Source organism: Chrysemys picta, chromosome 17, assembly GCF_011386835.1.
Source record: "Chrysemys picta bellii isolate R12L10 chromosome 17, ASM1138683v2, whole genome shotgun sequence".
Lineage (NCBI taxonomy): Eukaryota > Metazoa > Chordata > Testudines > Emydidae > Chrysemys > Chrysemys picta.
In genome coordinates, this window is record NC_088807.1 from 6,331,555 (window position 1) to 6,350,941 (window position 19,387).

General features: G+C 61.1%; 1 protein-coding gene across 3 annotated transcripts; it reads right to left on the bottom strand.

Annotated features, from left to right (window-relative positions):
• Positions 1 to 493: 493 nt before the first annotated feature.
• FBXO46 (F-box protein 46) lies at positions 494 to 18,883 on the bottom strand. 3 transcript variants are annotated; one of them, XM_065571608.1, is made up of 2 exons: positions 18,728 to 18,883; positions 494 to 4,513 (listed from the first exon to the last, which is right to left on the bottom strand). In XM_065571608.1, the coding sequence occupies exon 2, from the start codon at positions 4,427 to 4,429 to the stop codon at positions 2,465 to 2,467; it is 1,965 nt and encodes a 654-aa protein (XP_065427680.1). In that variant the 5' UTR covers positions 4,430 to 4,513; positions 18,728 to 18,883; the 3' UTR covers positions 494 to 2,464. The 3 variants fall into 3 exon arrangements, with proteins under 3 accessions (XP_065427680.1, XP_065427679.1, XP_042701327.2); XM_065571607.1 differs by lacking the exon at positions 18,728 to 18,883 and adding an exon at positions 10,466 to 10,879; XM_042845393.2 differs by lacking the exon at positions 18,728 to 18,883 and adding an exon at positions 8,449 to 10,234.
• Positions 18,884 to 19,387: the final 504 nt, after the last annotated feature.

The following is a 19,387-nucleotide window of genomic DNA, read 5'->3' on the forward strand; positions in this document are numbered from 1 at the left end:
GCCCAAACCATTTTTTTCATTCTTATCAAAATGTTCCCACCAGTTTGCCTCTTGCGTCTCACTTTAGTTCTTCAAATGGCGCCGCAGCTCCAGCTGCTCCTCCCACGCGACCCGAGGGGAAGTGAGGCAGCCGCTGCCTGAGTTTGCAGAGAGCCTGAAATAACAGTTCAGACGACCGGACTGCCCGCTTCATTTCGACGGGAGCTGCCTCCGACACAACTCCGAATGCCGCTAACTCTTTCATGCACGGCAGAACGGGGCAGGAGGAGTGCGCTTTGAAGAGCTATCCTAGGAAAAGGTCGGCATTCAGATGGCGAATGCATTACCAGCCTTTAATGCCACACGGCTGGGTGGCAGGGGGACATGATTCATTTTATTTTGGAGGGGGGAAGCCAGCAAAGCGGAGGAGGCAATTTCTCTAACTTCCAAAAACCCCTTTTTGCCAGGGGATGGGACGAGGGCAAAAAAAAAAAAAAAAAAATCACCCCCAGAGTCAGTTTTTCTGCTGTTTAATTTGTTTTCCACTCAACAGTCATTTGAAATGTCACACATGCACAGAGACAGGCGTATAAATACCAGGCGGAGCTGGGCCCGGGCTGGGGGATCCGGAACCGGATCGGCACCTGGGGACTAGAGCACCACAGGCCGACAGCCTCCTTAGGGCAAGGGGGGCGGGGGGGATGCAAATGGGCCCGACGTGGAGGGCAGGGGACGGCCCCCTGGTTTCGGACCACAACACTAGCTGAGAATTGAGGTGCAGCCATTGGCCACGAGCCCAGCGACACAAGAACGGGTGCTGCCCCACCGTACTCGTGCATAAGCCAAGACACCAGGGCTAGGATTTCAAGGCAACTTGTGGTGGGGGAGCCCGGGGGGAGAGGAGATACGTTTTGTGGGTTCAAATGAAAAGGCTGCAAAAAGGAGGCATGGTCCGCAGCTGGGGGAGACGCAGTGGGTGGGAGTCCAGCACCCGGCTGGATGGAGATGGAACAATGAGGGGATAAGGCCGTGTGTAGGGGGCGGGGATCAGGACCCCAGGGGGCAAAGAGGCAGGGTGAAAGGCCGCTCTGGCTGTTAGCCCCAGTTCCAGGCACGGGGGGAGGCCGAGGGCCAGACCCCCAGCTGGCACGTCGGGCGGCACCAGTGAAGCCAACAGGCCCAGGCCGATTCAATCCAGCTGTGGGGCTGGCCCAGTGGTTATGGAAACGCCCACCCTCCCCTGGCACTGGGCCGCTCCGGCCTGTGGGGAGGGGAGAGCCGGGTTCCTTTGCCATACGGGGGTTCGAGTTACAGATCTGGACCCCAAAGAGCCAGTGACGCCGGCCAGGCTGGGGCTGACCCCCACTGCCAATCCCCCCTTCCACAAGCAACGCGGCTAGAAGAAAAGGGGAGGGACCAGCCGATGGCCGGAGGGAGGCCGGCAGCCGCCACCCCCTCTCGCTGAGAACCCACGCGTCCCAGCAGCTTGGCAAAGTCAACTGGTGGCCACCGTGCTAAGAAACCCACGGTCACGGCAAACTGCCAACAGCTCCGGAGAGGCGGCCGCATGTAGGCAGGGATGGGGACAAAGGGGGCTCTCTCTTTGGGGGGGGTGCCATCACGGAGGGATGGGGATCCCCACCCCGAGCTCCCTTGCTGCTGTGACCCACTGGCTGGCTCTGAGCTCCAGCAAGCCGCGGGTGGGGCAGGCCGGCCTCGGCTTGACAGGTTCTACCAAGCAGCGGTGGGCCCGCCTCTCTCTCTCTCTCTCCGGAGGCTGATTTCTTGCCCCCCGATATGTGTTCGCACGAGCGGCTTGGATTGGAAACGGGACCTCCAGCCGGCGTGACGCTCGCCGTGCCAGCCTGCGGGGCCGGGAGCACAGCGCCCTCTCTTGGAGAGGCTAATCACTGACCCCCGAACGAGGGCATGGGAAGAGCGGGCCCTAGTGGCGGTGGGGGTTTCACAGCTTCAGACAGCATAACCTGGCTCCGATCACGTGCTCCCGCCGGTCGCTGCCACGTGCCCGCTGGCAGCAGGGCAGAGCTGGTCTGAGGGGAGCGCTGCTCCAGCAACGGGGGCTGGAGAAGGAGATTTCAGGTGAATCCACCGATGACGTACCAGTGCTCACCAAGCAGGTAGGAGCAGCGGATGAGAGGGGCTGGACACAAGGGTCGGCAGCTAGCAGGAGAATTCACAGCCGCCAACGAGCTGCGAAGCTGGGGCACAGCAAGGACCCCCTGCCCAAGGCAGGCGGGCGGGGCTGGCGGCTGTAGTAGCAGGGGGAGGAGGCGATCTGGCCCCGGTCCTGTATAATTTTGCAGGTGGGCGAGTCAATTTCTTTTGGGAAGGGCTGCAGCCGAGATCAGCACCAGACAGCCAGGCAAACAAACCAAACCCCACACACACACACACACACACACACACACACACACGCACGCACAAGACCTCATGGGCTCCCGCCCCAGCGCCCGTCCGCCCCACCTCACCTCCCGTCCTCCCGCCTGGCCGCTCGGTCCCTCAGCATGTCGCAGGGCAGCACCCAGTTGTTATCGTGCAGCCCCACCCGGCAGCCGGGCGTGTCCTTGTCCGTGCGCCGGCAGCACATCCAGTAGGAGCGTCCGTAAGGCAAGTCGTGGTGGTAGGGCTTGGGGTGCCAGCGGCACAGGGACACGTCCCCCTTCTCGTAGTGCTTCTTGCACTGCTTGCAGGGGTCGTCCCGGTACAGCGGGTCCCGGTTCCAGCGGGAGTCCGTGGCCTGCACGCCGAACGTCTCGATGATGGATTTGAAGTAGTGGCAGGTGCATTTCAAGGCGGCCAGCGACTGGGTGGGAAGGTAACTGAAGATCTTCACCATGATGTGCTCGGGGAGCAGCAGCATGTACTGACGGGGCTCCAGCAACCGCTGGATCTTGAAGCGGATCTCCAGGAAGTCGTGGGAGACATGCCGGTAGAGACGGCACAGCGAGGTGTCCGAGGCCGCCGGCTCCAGCCCGGGCCCATCCGGCCACTCCACGCCCCCCTCGCCGGTGTTCTTGCTGTCCAGGAGGGAGCCGGCAGCCTCCCGGGTGTCCTCGGGCCGGGGGGGCTGGGCGTGAAGGAAGAAGAGCTGGCCGGGGGGTGGATCCTCGCAGGCGGAGCACAGCCCGTCCGGGGTGGGGGTCCCCACCGTCAGACACACCGTCTCCTCCTTCATGTTCTTGGTGCTGTCCTTGCCGAAGAAGACGCACTGATCCACCACGCCCGTCACCACCACGTCCACGTGGAAGCCGGCCACGCAGTCCCGGGGCGTTGCCGCTGGCCCCCCCAGCTTCTCCCCGGCCCTGCCTTCAGGGACGGCGTCCAGCTTGCCCGGCAAGGCCTGGCTCTCGCCGCAGTTCATCTCCAAATCGGGCGGCTCGCTGGCCCCGTCGCCCTTGGGCGCGGCACTGGACAACAGGAAGTCCACATTGTTGGGCAGGGAGTCGCGGGAGGGGCTGATCAACTGGTAGAGGTCGCAGGTGATCTTGTCCTTGGCATGGGCGCCGGAGCCGGTGGCAGAGCCCCCGGTGCCGCAGCTCATGAACATGCAGTTGGGGCGGGCGCCGGAGCCCACCTCGGGGGGCGAGCGGGGATCCCGGCTGCTGGAGATGCGGAAGGCGATGCGCACCTCGCCGGGGCTATGCTGGGAGTTGGCCACACACTCGGCCGCCTCGACGCTCCGCTCCTCCTGCTGCGACTCGAAATGGGCCACCGCCTCGGCCACCCGGCTGCAGTCCTGGCCCCCACCTCCGCCCGCCACTTTCTTCTCCCCATCCGCCTGCTCCTGATCCGCGGAGAGGAACACCACGGGGGAGGCCGGGGCCGCGGGTGCCCCCCCGGGGCAAGGCCGCGAGTAGCTCTGCAGAGCCAGCGCCGTCCGCTGCTCTACCAGGGCCACCATCTCGGCCACGGAGAGCAGGTCCGTGTCGCCGCCCGGCTCGGCGTGGGCCTCCGGGCACAGGTACACGTCCTCCGCCTCCTTGCTGCCGTCCTTGTCCTTCCCCGGGCAGGGCTTGCCCTTGCTGGGGTCATGCGAGCGCCGCCGGCGCTTGGCCTTCGAGCTGTCGCTCCCCCATTTGCCCTTGACCTTCATGGTGCTGGTGCGGCTGCTACTGCTGCACTGGTGGGCCACGAAGAAGGCGATCTTCTCCTTGGTGTTGCCTGGCTTGATGACGTACCAGGTGTCCAGCAGCACCCGGCCCTCCTCCCCCTGGCTGGGGCTGGGGGAGACCAGGGGAGGCGGCGGGGCCGGGGCGGGCGGGGTGTTCTCGGAGCAGGCCTCCCCGCTGTCCTCCCCCTCCTTGGTTCTGCAGGCGAAGTCCCCAAAGGGCTTCTTCACCGGGCTGCCGCCGCACGGCTTGTTCTGGGAGTAGGTGCCGAAGGGCCGCGGGCACCACAGCTGGATGTGCGAGAAGGTGTTCTGATCCATCCCGGGCTCATGGCACAGGCGGTGCCCCCCTAGCTCATGGCGCTCTGGTGCCGGACGCCGAGATCTTCACCGGCTCGGAGCCACCTGGGGAAAGGGAGAGACAGACACTGATCAGCGAGGCTGGCTGGAAACGAATCGCTCTGCCAGCTTAGGAACCAGCCCGGGGGTTCGCCCACCCCGGACTCAAGGATCTAGGAGTACGAGCCTCCACTGGGGATGTCTCCTTTCGAGAGGCAGCTACGATGGAACAAGCCCGCTAGGGGAAGCGGGTCGGGGGCTTCCGTTCGCCCAATCTCCTGAGACGAGGAGGAGGGGGCAGCCGGCCAAATGGAAAGGCAGTAAGTTCCTAAGGGGTCAGAGGGAATACATGTTCTCACGGTGTGCCGGGAGCCTGCGGAACTCTCTGCCACAGGACACCGTTAAGGCCAAGAGCAAAACAGGACACCGTTAAGGCCAAGAGCAAAACACGATTGGTCGCTACCATGCGGAAAAAACAGTGCCCAGAGCTAGAACAGCAAATCCTAGAACCCTAATCGCCTGGAGCTTGGGAAGGGACCTGACCGCCCTCAAGCCTTGAAGAGAAGAGGGCTAGGAAGGGATCTGTGGGGCAGGGAAGCGTGGGTTCCCCCAACGAGTTTTTTTCACTCTCCTCAACAGCAGCTTAGGGACAAATCTGGGGGGGACACACATTAATTTTAACCCACATGAACATCAATGGGATCTGCAAAATAAAGAGCCTTCATGAGACGCTCCAGACTTCTGTGAACAGACACGACCCCTGGAGAACGGGCACAAGCGCACGTAGGTGCAAAGGGGGATCGATCCAGGCAGCGGGCACATGGAGGAAGCCCGGGATTCTGGTGCGGGACCTGCTGCAGGGGCCAGCCTACCACGCGGGCATGAGAAAGCTGGCAGTGTCTTTCTGCAGCAGTGGGGGCCAGGATGGGAAAACCCGCAGCTGGCTCTGTGCCTCCCAGACACGCTCCCTTCCCCAGCGTGTGTGATTTCTGCCTCTCCCAGGGAGAGAGACCTGGACTCCCGCGGTCCCGGGCCGGCCTGCAGAGTCGGTGAGGCAGGCCGGAAACCGATCACGCCGCAGCATACCGGGAAACCTCGCTCCCCCCATCCCAGGCCTTCTCCGAGCGGAGCCTGCTGCGGCGCGCAAAAACCAACTCCCCGCCACCCACCCTGGCCCAGCGCGCCAGCCACGGGGTGTCCCAGGCTCGATCCTGCCTTCTCTGTGTCACGCCTGATTCGTACCGAGGCTCCAGACTGCAGCTTGGTGGGTCAGAGCCTGGGGGCTGCCTGGCGGCGCTAAGAGAATGGGCCACATGCACCCCTCTGTCTCAAGCTCTCCCACCTCCCTCCTCCTGACTCCCACCACCGACCCCTCGCTCTCACAGCCACTCTCGCGCTGTGCCAGGCCTTTGCCACGCTCTGCCGCTGCTCCAGCACGGGGGGCTGCGGGCGGGCTGCCAAGGCTCCCCATACACAGCTGGGAGTGGGCGGATCCACTCCATCATCGTTTGGGTGGGTCAGTCCGTCCCCCAGCAGCCGTCGCGAGCTCCCCCGGCAGCACGGTCACTAGTTGACCCCTCGTCGCCTGGGCCACCCCCTTCCGGGCACAGAGGGCAGGGAATTCACTAACAGAAAGACGGGTCTTCGTGACCTACCGAGCACCAGGGTAGCAGTTGGCCGGATCCGGACCCCTGGGGAAACTGGTCCGTACAAACCACCTAGCACTCAGACAGGTGATGGGCACAAGCACACAATACCACGTCGAGATCGCGCCCCCTGGGCCCGTTCCCCAGCCCCGGAGCACCAGCGCTTCGGGCCATGGCACACAATGCCCACCCTTCCTCTGTCTGCGGGGCTGTAATGTGCAAAACAGGACTGGGAGCCATCAACCCTCGCAGCCCAAGTTACCGAACCGAAGCTCACCTGCAATGGGCACTTTGCAGGGATTAACAGCTAGGAAGATGCCCTCCTATGCTACCCCACACATGCTGCCCGCCCCATCTCCCTGCGCTATGTGGCCTTTCACCCTCCACAAGTCCCCATGGTGCCTCTCAGGTCAAGTCCTGGTCTTGGTTCCATGCAGTACACATCACCACTGAAATGCAGCCGCCTCTGGGGCGGAACATGGGAGCTGTTTAACAGCACACAGCCACAGGATAGATGTGTGGGACAGGAAGTGAAGTATCCCCTATCAAACTGAGACGGCAGGACAAGCTCCCGGAGGCACAAGTCTGAATTTTGCACAGACGCTGGGGTTAAACCTTCCACTTTGCGCAAAAAGTGCAACGGATTTTTCTTTTGAATGGCCACGGTCTCCGTTTCAGGTATTATCAGAAAGATGGTGTCTCCGGCAGCCCGGACTGCCCGGGGAGAGCCCCCTACCGAGCCCACGTCCCGCTCCTTGCAGCACAGCGCCCCCTAGCACCACGCTGGGGCATTGGGGTCAGCCCTGACTGCCGGGGAGAGCGCCAGCCACCATCCCCTACCCACGGACTAACCAGACTAACTTGTGACCCCCGCTCTGGGGTCAAGAGGCCAGACGGGGCTGAGGCAGGAATTCAGGCCCCAATGAGAATGTACCCCAAATCTCATGCCCACAGTCTGCCCCTGGAGAAGCGCCATGGGGCCCAGGTCCAGAGTCTGCCCCCACCGACCCCAAGGCCTGGGGCAGCACCAGGGGCTCATGCCCACAGCCTGCACCCCACCTACCAGAAGGCATTCAGGTATGAAGGACGACTGCATCCCTTCCTCTGCAGCCTAAAGCCCCCGGGGAGGCGGGACAGAATCACAGGCCGTGCCCTCAAGGGAGGACAGGCTACAGTGCCCGCTCCCTGATGCCACCTCTTCCCATTCGGCCACAACTGAGCGCAGCACAGCCAGGGACCCCTTGCTAGGGATGACAACCGGGCACAGACCCCCCCGCAGGACTGTGGCTAGACGCTGGCCACCTGCAAGCGACACCAGAGCGCTGGCCCAGCGCCTGCTACGTGCCAGTCTGAGGCTGCCTGTGGCGGGGCCGGGTTCTTCTTGGAGTCGATGCTGCTCCCTACACGTCCAGGGGAGTAAGTCCCTCGCTTCCAGCGAGCACAAGCGCAGCCCGGCTTCCTCCACAAGGGAAGGGAGACAAGACTTGGGGCAGGGAGACAGTGACTCCATGGCAGAGCTGGTAGAACCCAAGAGTCCGGACACCCAGCCCCCCCGCAACTAACCACTAGGCCCCACTCCCCCTCCAGAGCCAAGAACGCAGGAGTCCTGGCTCCCAGACCCCACAGCTCTAACCACTAGGCCCCACTCCCCCCATCCTAGAGCCAAAAACAGAACCCAGGAGTCCTGACTCCCAAGTCCCTTGTTCAGCCACAATCCCCCCCCACCCCCCCACCCCGTTTCCAAACGCTGTGGAAAGAACGGGGTGTTATCCTCCGACCTGATGGTATCTTCATTTGACAAAATACAATATGAGGGGGAATGAGGAGTCAAGGGCTGGGAGCAGCCAACGTTGCCCGCCTGGGCCTAATCTGTTCATGCGTGGGGGGGGGTCTCCGGGCCATAGCTGGGGTGAGGCACTTTCAGTACTTCTAGGGGAGCCACAGCAGGTAGGTGGGGAGGCGGTTTGAAGACGGATTCTGCTCCCGGGGCTGCATCGAGTCTCCCTTATCCCAGGCATGGTCACAGAAGCGATTTGCACATCAACCAACTGCCCGCGTCCGAGGCAGCTGCCCGTCCGTTGGGACGAGTTCCTGGGAGACAGACTGGACAAAGAACCCGCTCCCCGGGCCAGCAACGCTAGAGACGCACAGAAGAATTCATCAGACCGGGAGCCCATCTACCCTGGTATCCCGGCTCCAAGAGTGGCCAGCACCGGCTGCTTCGCAGGGAGGTGCAAGAAACCCCCAGGGACAATTATGGAATAGCTGCCCCCGGAAAGCTTCCCCCTTCCACCAACCCTCATTCTCTGAGGCACCAGATCTTAGATCCCTCCGAAACTTACACCTATATCCTACCAAATCGATCTGTAGGCGGCGCCGTTATCCACATAAACGCCCCCCAATCCTTGTCTGGAGCCATCCGAACGCTTGGCTTCAACGGGATCATGTGGCAGTGAGTTCCACAAGTTCATTGGGCTAAACCCAAACTCCTTTCATTACACATTCAGTTTCACTATCCTGCCCCTGCTAAGGAGGCGTGGGAGTGGGGAAGGAAACCTGCATTTGACCCTTAGACTCGCTCCACAGGTTGGGGGCACTGCCAGAGCCCTGGGCCAGAGCTCTATTGATAAGCTCAGGCGGATCAAGGGGTAGCAGCCAGGTGCCCTCACAGAAGCTTGGGCCAGTCAAAGGCAGGCCTGGGGGGGGCAACATGGAGCCTGATCTCCCATCATCAAAAGAGGGAGACGTCAGAGAGGCATTTAAAAGCAAGAGCTGGGGAGCCAATGGGGCGGCTGGAGCATCCCGCCAACATCCCAGGCCAAGCAGACTGCTCCAGCAGATGGGGTCCAGGACTCCTGGGTTCCATTCCTAGCTTTGCCTCGGCTCCACGTGAGACTCTTAGCATGTCCCTGCCCCTCCGTGCCTCAGTTTCTCCACCTGTAAAATGGGGACATCACGCCTTTGGCGAGGGACAGCTCACCAGCTCTAGCTACTGTTATGCTGAGGGCCCACAGACCATGCCCACCCCAGTAATGGAAGTCCATGGGACACACTGGCACTGGCTAGAGCGGCATGCAAGCCCGTCTTCCACTGGGCTCTGGAGGGAGCATAGCCGACTGCGCCCTTTGGATCACAGACAGGCGCTGCCACAACCGATCAGAGCAGCGGAGAAAGGCACCGAGTCCTGCGCATGGCCACGGCCAGCACCAGACGCTCCCAGAAACCCGAGCAGAGAACGTGCAATAACCAGCGCACGGCGGCAGCCTCTGCCTAACCCCGGGCAGGGCAGGGCTGGCTTTGGGTCTGAAGCTGGGGAGTCGGGGGACGAGATCCTCTAGCTAACCAGCCTGCCGCTATCCCTATGTTCAGCTGAACGGCTGATTGCTTGACTCCTCCAGGTGGGACGGGGGCACAAACTGCCCCTCAGGATCCCCGGGGGGGCTCCCCCACCCCCATTCATGCAGCCAGCCAGCCCTGCTGGGGCAGGTTTGACTCCCACCCTTCAGGTGGCGTTATTTTAACCAGGCACAGAGCAGCATGACCCTGATGGACAGGGGATGGGACAGGCCCCAAGCCTGTCCCCTAAGGGCTTATCTGCTCGGCCCTTTCACCCACAGGTGCCATGCTGCTGGCAGAAGAGTGGTTTGAGAGTGGGGGGTGAGGGTACCACTCGGACCCCCCTCAGACCTTGCCCGAATTCCCCCTTGCCTCTCCCAAGCCAACTTGCTTTTTGAGTTCAGAGGGGCCAGTGGTTGCACCTGTCCGCCCCACCCGGGGGGGGTGGGGACCCAGGGTCTCCATTTGGGGGGCGTCCCTCCCCTAAGAGGAAGAATTCATTTCCCCTCCCCTTTTGCTGGTTCTGGAGCAGACTGGGGGTTTTTTTTTGGAGGTCCCATTTGAAGTTAAAAATAAACAAACAAACAGCTCTGGAAATCGAAGCCAGAATTTGGGAGGAAACCAACCCCAAGGATCAGGCCCGTGCCGGAGATCCAGCTGGCTTCCCCCCCCGGGGCTAATACGGACCCAGCCCCCGGCGCTGGGGGCAGGGGGAGTCTGGGGGATAAGGCACAGCGCTGGGAGTCCTGGCTGCTCCACCACACAGCCCCCTCCCCGGGGCAACCTTGGGCAAGTCACTTAGTCGCCCCGTGCCTCAGTTTCCCCCCTTGGCCTGTAGAATGGGGCTAATCCGCCTTCGCGGGGGGGGGGGGGGGTGCGCACACACCAGGCCCAGCCCGGGGGCGGCTCGGCCTAGGGCAGGAAGTGGCGAGTTACCAGCCCAGCGTGTGGCGGCCCCCGGGGGGGGGGTTCAAAGCCCGAGGCTCGCCCCCCCTCCCCACGCCGCTCCCAGCCCCGCGGGGCCCCGCCGCCTTACCCGAGCCCCCAAGGCGGGGTCCGATCCGCGCCCGGTCCCTGCTGGGGCCCGGCCAGCCACAGGTTGCAGCAGCCTCCGGAGGGGCGGGGGGGGGGGGGGGATCGGCAGCGGAGCCACCCAGGGCTGGGCGGTCCCGGCATCTGCCCCCCCAGGGCCCCCAGCTCCAGCTGGCTCCTGGTCCTTAAAGGGGCAGCGCCCCCATTACTCGGGCCCGCCGGTCCCTACACTACAATAGGGGCCTTTGATCCCGACCGCCCCCCCCCCCCCTCGCGGCTGCTCCAGCCATTTGTTGACAGACATATGCATGGGGCTGGCAGCCAATCAGAAGGCCGAGTTTGGGGCATGCCCATATATGGATGACAGCAGAACCTCAGCCTACCCAGGGGCTTCCCGGTTAGGGAGCGTGGAGCTGTTCCCCAGCCTGGTCGGAGGCGCAGGGCAGGGCTGGGCTGCTGGGGGGGAGGGGGGGTGAGAGATTATCCCACTGGCTGAACACATGGAGCACCCAGCGCCAACGCCCCCTCCTTGGCCTCCGCGCCAGCCTGGAGGCACAGATTGCCCTGCAAACACCCGCCCTGCCAGGGAGGGGTCTGCATGCCACCCTCTGGCTTCGGGTGGGGGTCAAGCGTCTGCTCACCGCTCCGCTGGGTCTGGTGACCTAGAGGTGAAAGTCTCCGGTATGAACCCCACCGTGAGCCATGCCCGCCTCTCAGCCTGTCGTTTGCCGCCTCCCGTGGGTCAGGACAGAGTTTGAAGCAGGAGCCCAGCGAGCCAGAGGGCCTGGGGTCCCGGGATAGCGGCACAGCCCAAACCCCAGTTCTGCGCTCTCGGGCTGCAGGGGCAGCACCCACATTTTAGGTTTCCTGGAGCTCCCCGGCTCGGTTTGGCCAGCCAGCTGGGGACGCAGCAGGCAAACCTCCCCTGGAAAGCTGGGGGCCTTCTCTCTTCATGGTCCACACGCGACCTGATGCCGCAACGTCTGCCTGACTCTGCAGACAGCCTGGGAGGATGGCAAGGTGTGACCCGCCCAGCACTTACATCCTAGCCCAGTGCACGTTAATTGTAGATGGGAAGGCCGCTCCAATCACCCAGCCCGCCCCTCCTGCATAACCCAGAGCAGAGAATAATAATTCCTGGGGAACTAGAAATAGACACATCCCAGCTGCTGGAAAGACTCCAAGCAACGGAGAATCCTCCCGCCCGTTATCCTGGAGGCGTGCTGGGGTGTCCGCCTTCCCCTACCAGGCCTTTCTGCAGCAGCAGACACACTCCTTGGCCTCAGGGCTGACGCCACCTTCGCACTGCTTATGTTCATGCTACATCCCCGTGGAGCCAGATCCACTGCCTTAGCCCCCGAATCTCGGCTGTACTGCGATACCCGGCAGGGCTGGACGCTACGGCGCACACCCAGCTCCCCTCATCCTGCAACCACCATCCCACCCACGCACGGGGGGAGCCCGGATTAGAACCCTGGTCCTTTTGTTCTATAAACGCTTGACCTCCTGGAGCCGGCAGCAGTAATATCTCCTTTTCCCTCTCTAGGGGAGGCGTCCCTCTCTGGGCATCGTTCCACTGGCATCTCCCCCGAAGAGGGCACAGACTGCGAGCAGGTCCGGGGCACATGCTGCCCCTGGAGCTGTACAGCAGTGGAAGGGGAAGATGCTAGCGGTTCGGGGTCGCCACAAAGCACGCAGAGGGAAGACGAAGATACGCAAGGAAAGGAGGAGGAGCAGGTCAATTACGGCCTGAACACCAGCTCTCGCCTTACCGAGAATTGCCACCCGAACCCTTCCACCGCCCAGCCAATGAGAAGAACCTCTACAATAGCAGCCAGAATTCATCATCCTCACACCCCAGCTTGGAGGCCCCTGGTCCCCAGCTTGTCCGTGGCCGACCCTGGATTAGACCCAGTGCCCTCTCCTCTTGAGATTCTCGCTATTCCAGTAGCACCCCGTAGTGGTGGATCAGCTCCCCAGCCTGGTAGGCAAGTAACAAAGAATCCGTGCCCTGGAGCCTCACTATGTAGGTATCACACGTCCACCTGTTTGCCAAGTGGGGCTAGTCGGGAAAAAATCTGCACAGGATACAAACAAAGCCCTAGGAGACATCTCCACCCGCTCCCAAACACGACACCTGCTGGGCCGGCTTCCCCCGTTCCAACCTCCCCGCTTCCCTTCGCTGGTTTTCTTCCTCTCTCCAAGTTACCCTGAATTTTCACTGCTCTGTGGGCTTCCTCCATCCCCAACTCTCCTCCCAGCCGGGTCTGCTCCGGTGCCATTAGAACGGAAACTCAGAGGGAAGGAACCGAGAAGCAGCTAGGGCTGGAGAGGAAAGCAGGTGTTGGAGGCAAGATGGTCCCAGGTGAGCCTAATGTAGACGCAGATTCTGGACCCCCAAGGCTCTGAACGCCAGGAGTTATGACAAGGAGTGAGATCTCAGCAGAGCAAGGACCGGGCCAGTGAATTCTGTGGTGCCCCTTTAAGCCAAGCTGGTGCCATCTGCGTTCTCCCTGGCCTTTAGACACCTCCTGCGCATTTCACTTCTGCAAGAAAGAGTTGCCAATTTGAGACGTTCCCTTGCCTCCCTGCACTGATTGACAAGCTGCATTTAAAGGGACAGCAGCCCCTGGTACACAGGCAACCCTACTGCCATCTGCTCAGGGAGGGGTGTCTGGGATGCCTGAGAGGAGAAGGCTCCATAGGGCTAAGAATTGAAACACTCCCCCCCCCCAAAAGACCTTGCAAGGGCAGAGCCGACTCCCTAAGCTTCTGAGTAACAAGGGGGATTTACCAGCCCTGCTCTGCACCCCCGGCTGCTCGCCCACCACTCCACGGCCGGTCCCGCCAGCTGCTGACACCTGTAGCCAGCTGCATAATCAGATCAGACACGAAAACTGCCTGAGCATCCCAGCTCTGCTCTCAAACTCAGCCCAGGTCCCCCCAAGCTCCAGCAATCAATGAATTTCCAGCGGGCTCATTGCTGCAACGTCTCGCTGCTTCTCCGGAGCTGGGCCCCCAGCGGGAAGTGGGCTCCCGGCTCTAGGCAAGCAGCAGATGCCGCGTGAGAGGGGGAGCGCTTTCTGCTCCGGTCCTAGAACAGTGCTCCTGGTTTGCTGGGTTTTCAAAGCCCTGGTCGCGCAGCCACCTCTACTCAACCCAAATCCAGCCGTTCAGACGACCCACCCCGGGACAAGTCGGATGCTGTGATGAAGAGGGTGTTATAAGTACCAGATGGAGGGATAGCGTCATGCCTCTTGCAATTAGGCCTGACGCTTCAAAGCAAAGGGATCCTCTCTCTCCCCACTCAGTCTCTCAGCCGGCCCGACTGCACAACAGCGACAAAGCGACACCTCCTAGCCCAGAGTTTCGATTAGCCTCAATCCCAGCCACACCTATGGGAGCGTCTGATTCTGCTGAACCTGGGCTGGTCCTGTGATGCTCAGCAGAGGCCTTTCCTCGCCAGGTGACAATTGTTTTATAGCCAGGGCATAGGTAGGAATTTGACATTTACCAACTCCCATCCATCTGATGCAGGCATCCGCACGCCCCATCAACTCCCCAGGCACCGAGCACACAGGGGCTGGAGAGCAGAGGGGTGGTGGAAAGCTGGAGATCAAAAATGCTAACCCCAGGGTATATCTCTGGGCATGCTTAACGCATTGTGAGTCATTCACCTATGGAACTCACTGCAGCAGGGTATTACCGAAGCAAAGAACTCAGAAAGGCATTAGGCATTTAAGGGTATGGAAAGCATCCACAAGGATGGAAGTCACAAGGGCTACTGAACCTCAAGTACCAGCGCATTTGCCAAACAATTTGATCTAGCTCAGGTATTTCCAGGGAACCCTTCAACACCAGTTTTTTGAGGGCAGGAAGGAGGGTATCCCCCTCTCCAGTGGGTGACAGTGGTACAGTGCTATCTGATTGGTCAGTTGAATATTGGGGGAGGAGGGGTTTACCTCTTCCTGAACCAATCAGGACAGGCTACTGCTGGAATCAGGACTGAACTGAAACGGACGAACCCAGGGCCCCACCTGCTGCAGTAGCAGAAGAGGCCAAAAGGACAACGAACTCACCAGCTCGACTCTGCTTGTCAGAACTCCTGGGTTCCGCTCCCAGCCACGGCATCGACTTGAGCAAGCCCCTTCCCCTCCCTGAACCTCATTTCCCCGTCCATAAAAGGGGATAATACCTGCCTTGCAGGAGGCTGGCCAGGCCCGGCTGATGAGTATTTGCAGCAAAGGTCCTGACGCAGAGCAAATGCTGGTTGCTATTTGGACAGTCTCCTTCCTCCAACCGAGGAGCGGGTTCCCCTTTCAGGCCACCACTTCCCCAGAGCTTTTCCGGGCAACACATTAGCACCTTCCTCCTTCCAGCTAACCTCACGACCCCAGGCCAAACCAGAGGGTTAGCGCACATACAAACCTCGCCTCCGGTAAGAGAACCCGCTTCCCACTAGGGAACGCCCTCAAACCATCCAGCATGAGCGCCGCAGGACTCGGGCAGAAGGCAACACCTTTGCCTCGTCTGAAATACAAGCTGGGTTCCGGGAACATTTCAAGCTCTTTTGATTTGTTTGTGTAAGGCCTACACAACCCCAGCCCCCACCTCTCAAACCCCAGCCCAACTGCGGGGCATGGACAAAGCAAGGACACACACACACACGAGTCGAATTTCCCTGTACACGTGGGGTGGGGTGGGGTGGAGGAACTGTTTACGGCATTTCTATCCTGCTGATTCTTGTTTGAGCTCATAGGCTGTGCCATTACTGAGGTATCCGCGCTGCTCAGATGCGTTGACCACCATGTCCCAAGCTGAATGAACTCTGAGGCCAAGATGCAGGTTAGCCTGGCATAAGGCTGTTACCAGGTTCACCTCCCAGTTGTTTAGGTGTCCAAAAAGAGGACACTCCACGGGGCCCCGGCCCTGCCCCCAGCCCCGCCCATGCCCCCGCCCCAACTCCACCCCTTCCCCAAAGTCCCCGCCCCAACTCCGCCCCCTCCCCTGCTTCCCGCGAACATTTGATTCGCGGGAAGCCTGAAGCAGGCAGCAGGTAAGCTGGGGTGGGGGGGAGGAGGCGCGGTCCAGTCTCGCCCCCCCGGCGTCTCCAGCCTGGCTCGGCTCGGGCCCTGGGGTGCCAGCCCCGGGCCAGCCCCCGGCCCAGCGCCCCCGGCCCAGCCCCCGGCTCAGCACCGGCCCGGCCCCCGGCCCGGCCCAGCACCGCCAGCCCCGGCCCCCGGCCCAGCACCGCCGGCCCCGCATGTCCCGATTTTCCCAGACATGTTCGGCTTTTTGGGATTTCCCCCCGGACGAGGATTTGAGGCCCAAAAAGCCGGACATGTCCGGGAAAATCCGGACGTATGGTAACCCTACAGTTGTTATACTGGGCTTCTTTCCTTTCGCCTCCTTGCCTGATGCCCAGAGAACTCACCAGCCCCCCCAAATGGGGCCCACTTTGGACCCTGGTGCTCCACTTGATCCCACCCTTGTCAATACACTACTAAGCATGGGGTGGTGTTTTTTCAGGCAAAGTGCTTCAGGAGGTAGGACAACAGGGGTCTCCATTATACAGATGAGAGAAATCAATGAGCAGAAATTACGTGACATTGTCTCCGCGGCAAAAGAATAGAAAGAACCCAAGAATCCTGCTCGGACCACTGCACCACATTGCCTCTGCTCCATTTCACACTCCCCACTCCAACAGCTTAAAGACCACTTGTTTGGGGGATGGATTATATGTACTCTCAGGTTAGAGAGGGCGGTGCAGCACCAAACAAGGGGTGTCAGAAACTGGAGGGGCCATGTTTGTTGTGGGAATATGGCCAGGAAGCTGAGAGGGAGGGGAGGGTTGCCAGAAGTGGAGGAGGCCATGTTTGTTATGGGCACATGGACAGGAAGCTGAGGTCAGTTCTCAGACTCCCAGGATTTATAGAATCACTGTACAGTTACTGAGACACAACCACACAACTGTTATGTAAATCAGACAGCCAATCAGCGCTCAGGGAATTGCACATCTGGTGTACAGCCCCTCCAATTGGCTCAGAGCACGTCTACACTGAAAACACTGCACCGATGCAGCTGTAGCACTTAAGTGAAGATGCTCTTACGCTGACAGGAGAGAGCTCTCCCATCGGCATAGTTAATCCACCTCCCCGAGAGGCAGTAGCTATGTCGGTGGGAGAAGGTCTCCTGTCAGCGCAGTGCTGTCTACACAGGGGGTTATGGATTTTTCACACCCCGAGTGATATTATTATACTGACATAGGTCTGTAGTGTAGACATGGCCTGAGGAAAATTCAGTGCCAGTATCCTGCGTAATCCACCCACCATCTCTTTCCTAGCTACTGCGGGGCAATCGGACACCCCGCCACAGCTTCATTTACAGAGAATCAGCCGCTGCCACAGCTTCGCACAGCCCTGCGCTCGGCCCTACTCAGCGCCCCAGCCTCGGAGCGACAGGGCTGCTGACCGCACCACGCTCAGCACAGTCCACGGCTCACAGCCATGCCACCCCTTTGGGGAGCCCGCCCACCTTTGCAGCCCTGTCTTTGGAAGATCGGTTTCAAACTACCTAGGACAGCTGCAGCATAGGATGAGAAGCCCAGTGAGTTTGATCACGCCTGAGCCATTCCCGTTCCGGGCCTGCACCTTGCAATAGCTCCGAGTGCTTTGCCCAGCCTTAATTTTAAAGGCCCCACGTGGGGAGAGGCCTCCTCAGCCAGATACATCTGATGGGTGAGCAGGGCCGGCTCCAGGGTTTTTGCCGCCCTGGAGCAGCAAAAAGCAAAAAAAGCAAAAAAAGCCGTGATCGCGATCAGCTCTACCACCACCGCTTCAGTCCCGGACGTGCCGCCCCTCACCGTTGGCCACCCCTAGCAGCTGCTTGCTGGGCTGGTGCCAGCCCTGTGGGTGAGAAGCTTCAGGGCTTAATTCGTAATCCCACCTTGTTACTTAGCACTTTTCAGGAGTAAATCTCAAACTGTTTTACAGACGGGAAACCAAGGCACCTAGAGGGCTGTGACTTGGCCCAAAGTCATCCAGCAGGACAGTGGCAGAGCCAAGAAAAGGTATCCTGATTCCCACCCCAGTGCTCTATCCACTAGGCCCCCATTGCCCTCCACACCCGATCCTGCAGGGAACTCCCTGCCAGTAGACCCCTTCATCCGCATGGCGCTGTAGGTAAGACTGACTCTTAGTCTTCATTTAGTCAAGCTAAATATTTGATTCTCAGCGTGGCCCCGTACTTCAATCCTTTCAGCTCCCCATGGCTGAATTCCCTCCAATGTGCTAATAGCTTTCTGGTAACGAGGTGCCCAAAGCAGGACAAAGGATCCCAGGTGAGGTCTCCCCAAAGCTGTGCAGCAGGGGGTTCCCTGGGTGCCACTTCACAACTAGATCCTTGTTATTAATCATGATGCTTAGTACGGTCCTACCTAAAGCCCAGCCAAGAACAGGGCCCCATTGCACAAGGCGCTGTATAAACAGATGGCCCTTGCCCCAAAATGCTTAAACCGAACCAGACCAGACAGAGACACCCCCATCTCATTTGCTGCCCACCAGCAGGAAACCACTTGCCAATGAGCAGGGGGTCAGGGAAGGTTCCGGTTTCTGGACGCACAAGTCCCCACCACGCCGTGCATTACTGATGGAAACCAGTGATCGGGTCATTCGCGGGTGGGAGGGGGCTTGCAGGCCACGAAGGACGCGCCAGTCGGGTGGGGCCTTGCCACAGGATGCTCAGTGAGCGAGACACACACAAGGGCGAAGTCCTTGTAACACACCATCAAAAGTCAGACCCTCCCCACCCCACCCCCAGTTCATCCCTTCGGACACCCCACAGCCCCACGAGCCCCCACCACACCGACAGCCTATAACCCCTGCCCTGCCTGCCCTCCCCCTGCAACACCCTATTGCCCCTCCCCCACAGCCCCACGAGCCCCCACCCCAACAGCCTATAACCCCTGCCCTGCCTGCCCTCCCCCTCCAACACCCTATTGCCCCTCCCCCACAGCCCCCACCCCAACAGCCTATAACCCCTGCCCTGCCCGCCCTCCCCCTCCAACACCCTATTGCCCCTCCCCCACAGCCCCCACCCCAACAGCCTATAACCCCAGCCCTGCCCGCCCTCCCCCTCCAACACCCTATTGCCCCTCCCCCACAGCCCCATGAGCCCCCACCCCAACACCCTATAACCCCTGCCCTCCCCCACCCTCACAGCCCCTCCCCCACAGCCCCATCCCCTCTCCTCGCTCCCCATCTCTTACCCCTGGACAGGGGCCAGGCGCGCTGCCCCCTCCCCCAGCAGCAACTCCTCCTCCTCCCAATGCTTCCGGGTTGCACTGCGCAGGCGCCCCCAGGGTCTGCACGCACAGGGGTTCCCAGAGCGCCCGCCGCCCCCGCACTGCATTCTGGGGGCTGTAGTCTCTGGCCCTCCCCATGGTCATCCTGGGGGCTGTAGTCTCTGGCCTGGCCAGGCCAGGGGCATTCTGGGGGCTGTAGTCTCTGGTCTGGCCAGGTCAGGGGCATTCTGGGGGCTGTAGTCTCTGGCCCTCCCCATGGTCATCCTGGGGGCTGTAGTCTCTGGCCTGGCCAGGTCAGGGGCATTCTGGGGGCTGTAGTCTCTGGCCCTCCCCATGGTCATCCTGGGGGCTGTAGTCTCTGGTCTGGCCAGGGCAGGGGCATTCTGGGGGGGCTGTAGTCTCTGGACCTCTCCTCCCAGCCCCCCCATATGCGCTATCTGCGATCTCTTTCATCAGCGATAGTCAGGGGTTTCCTCTCCAAGGCGGGGGCATAGTGGGGCAGATCCCACATCCTGGGGCCCATTGTCCCATCGTGGGGGGAAGTGGCCGGCACGGGACACCGGAGAGCCACGGTTGGGAATCTGCCTGGGCATTGCAGCTGTGAGCCACGCCCGGGGAACAAGG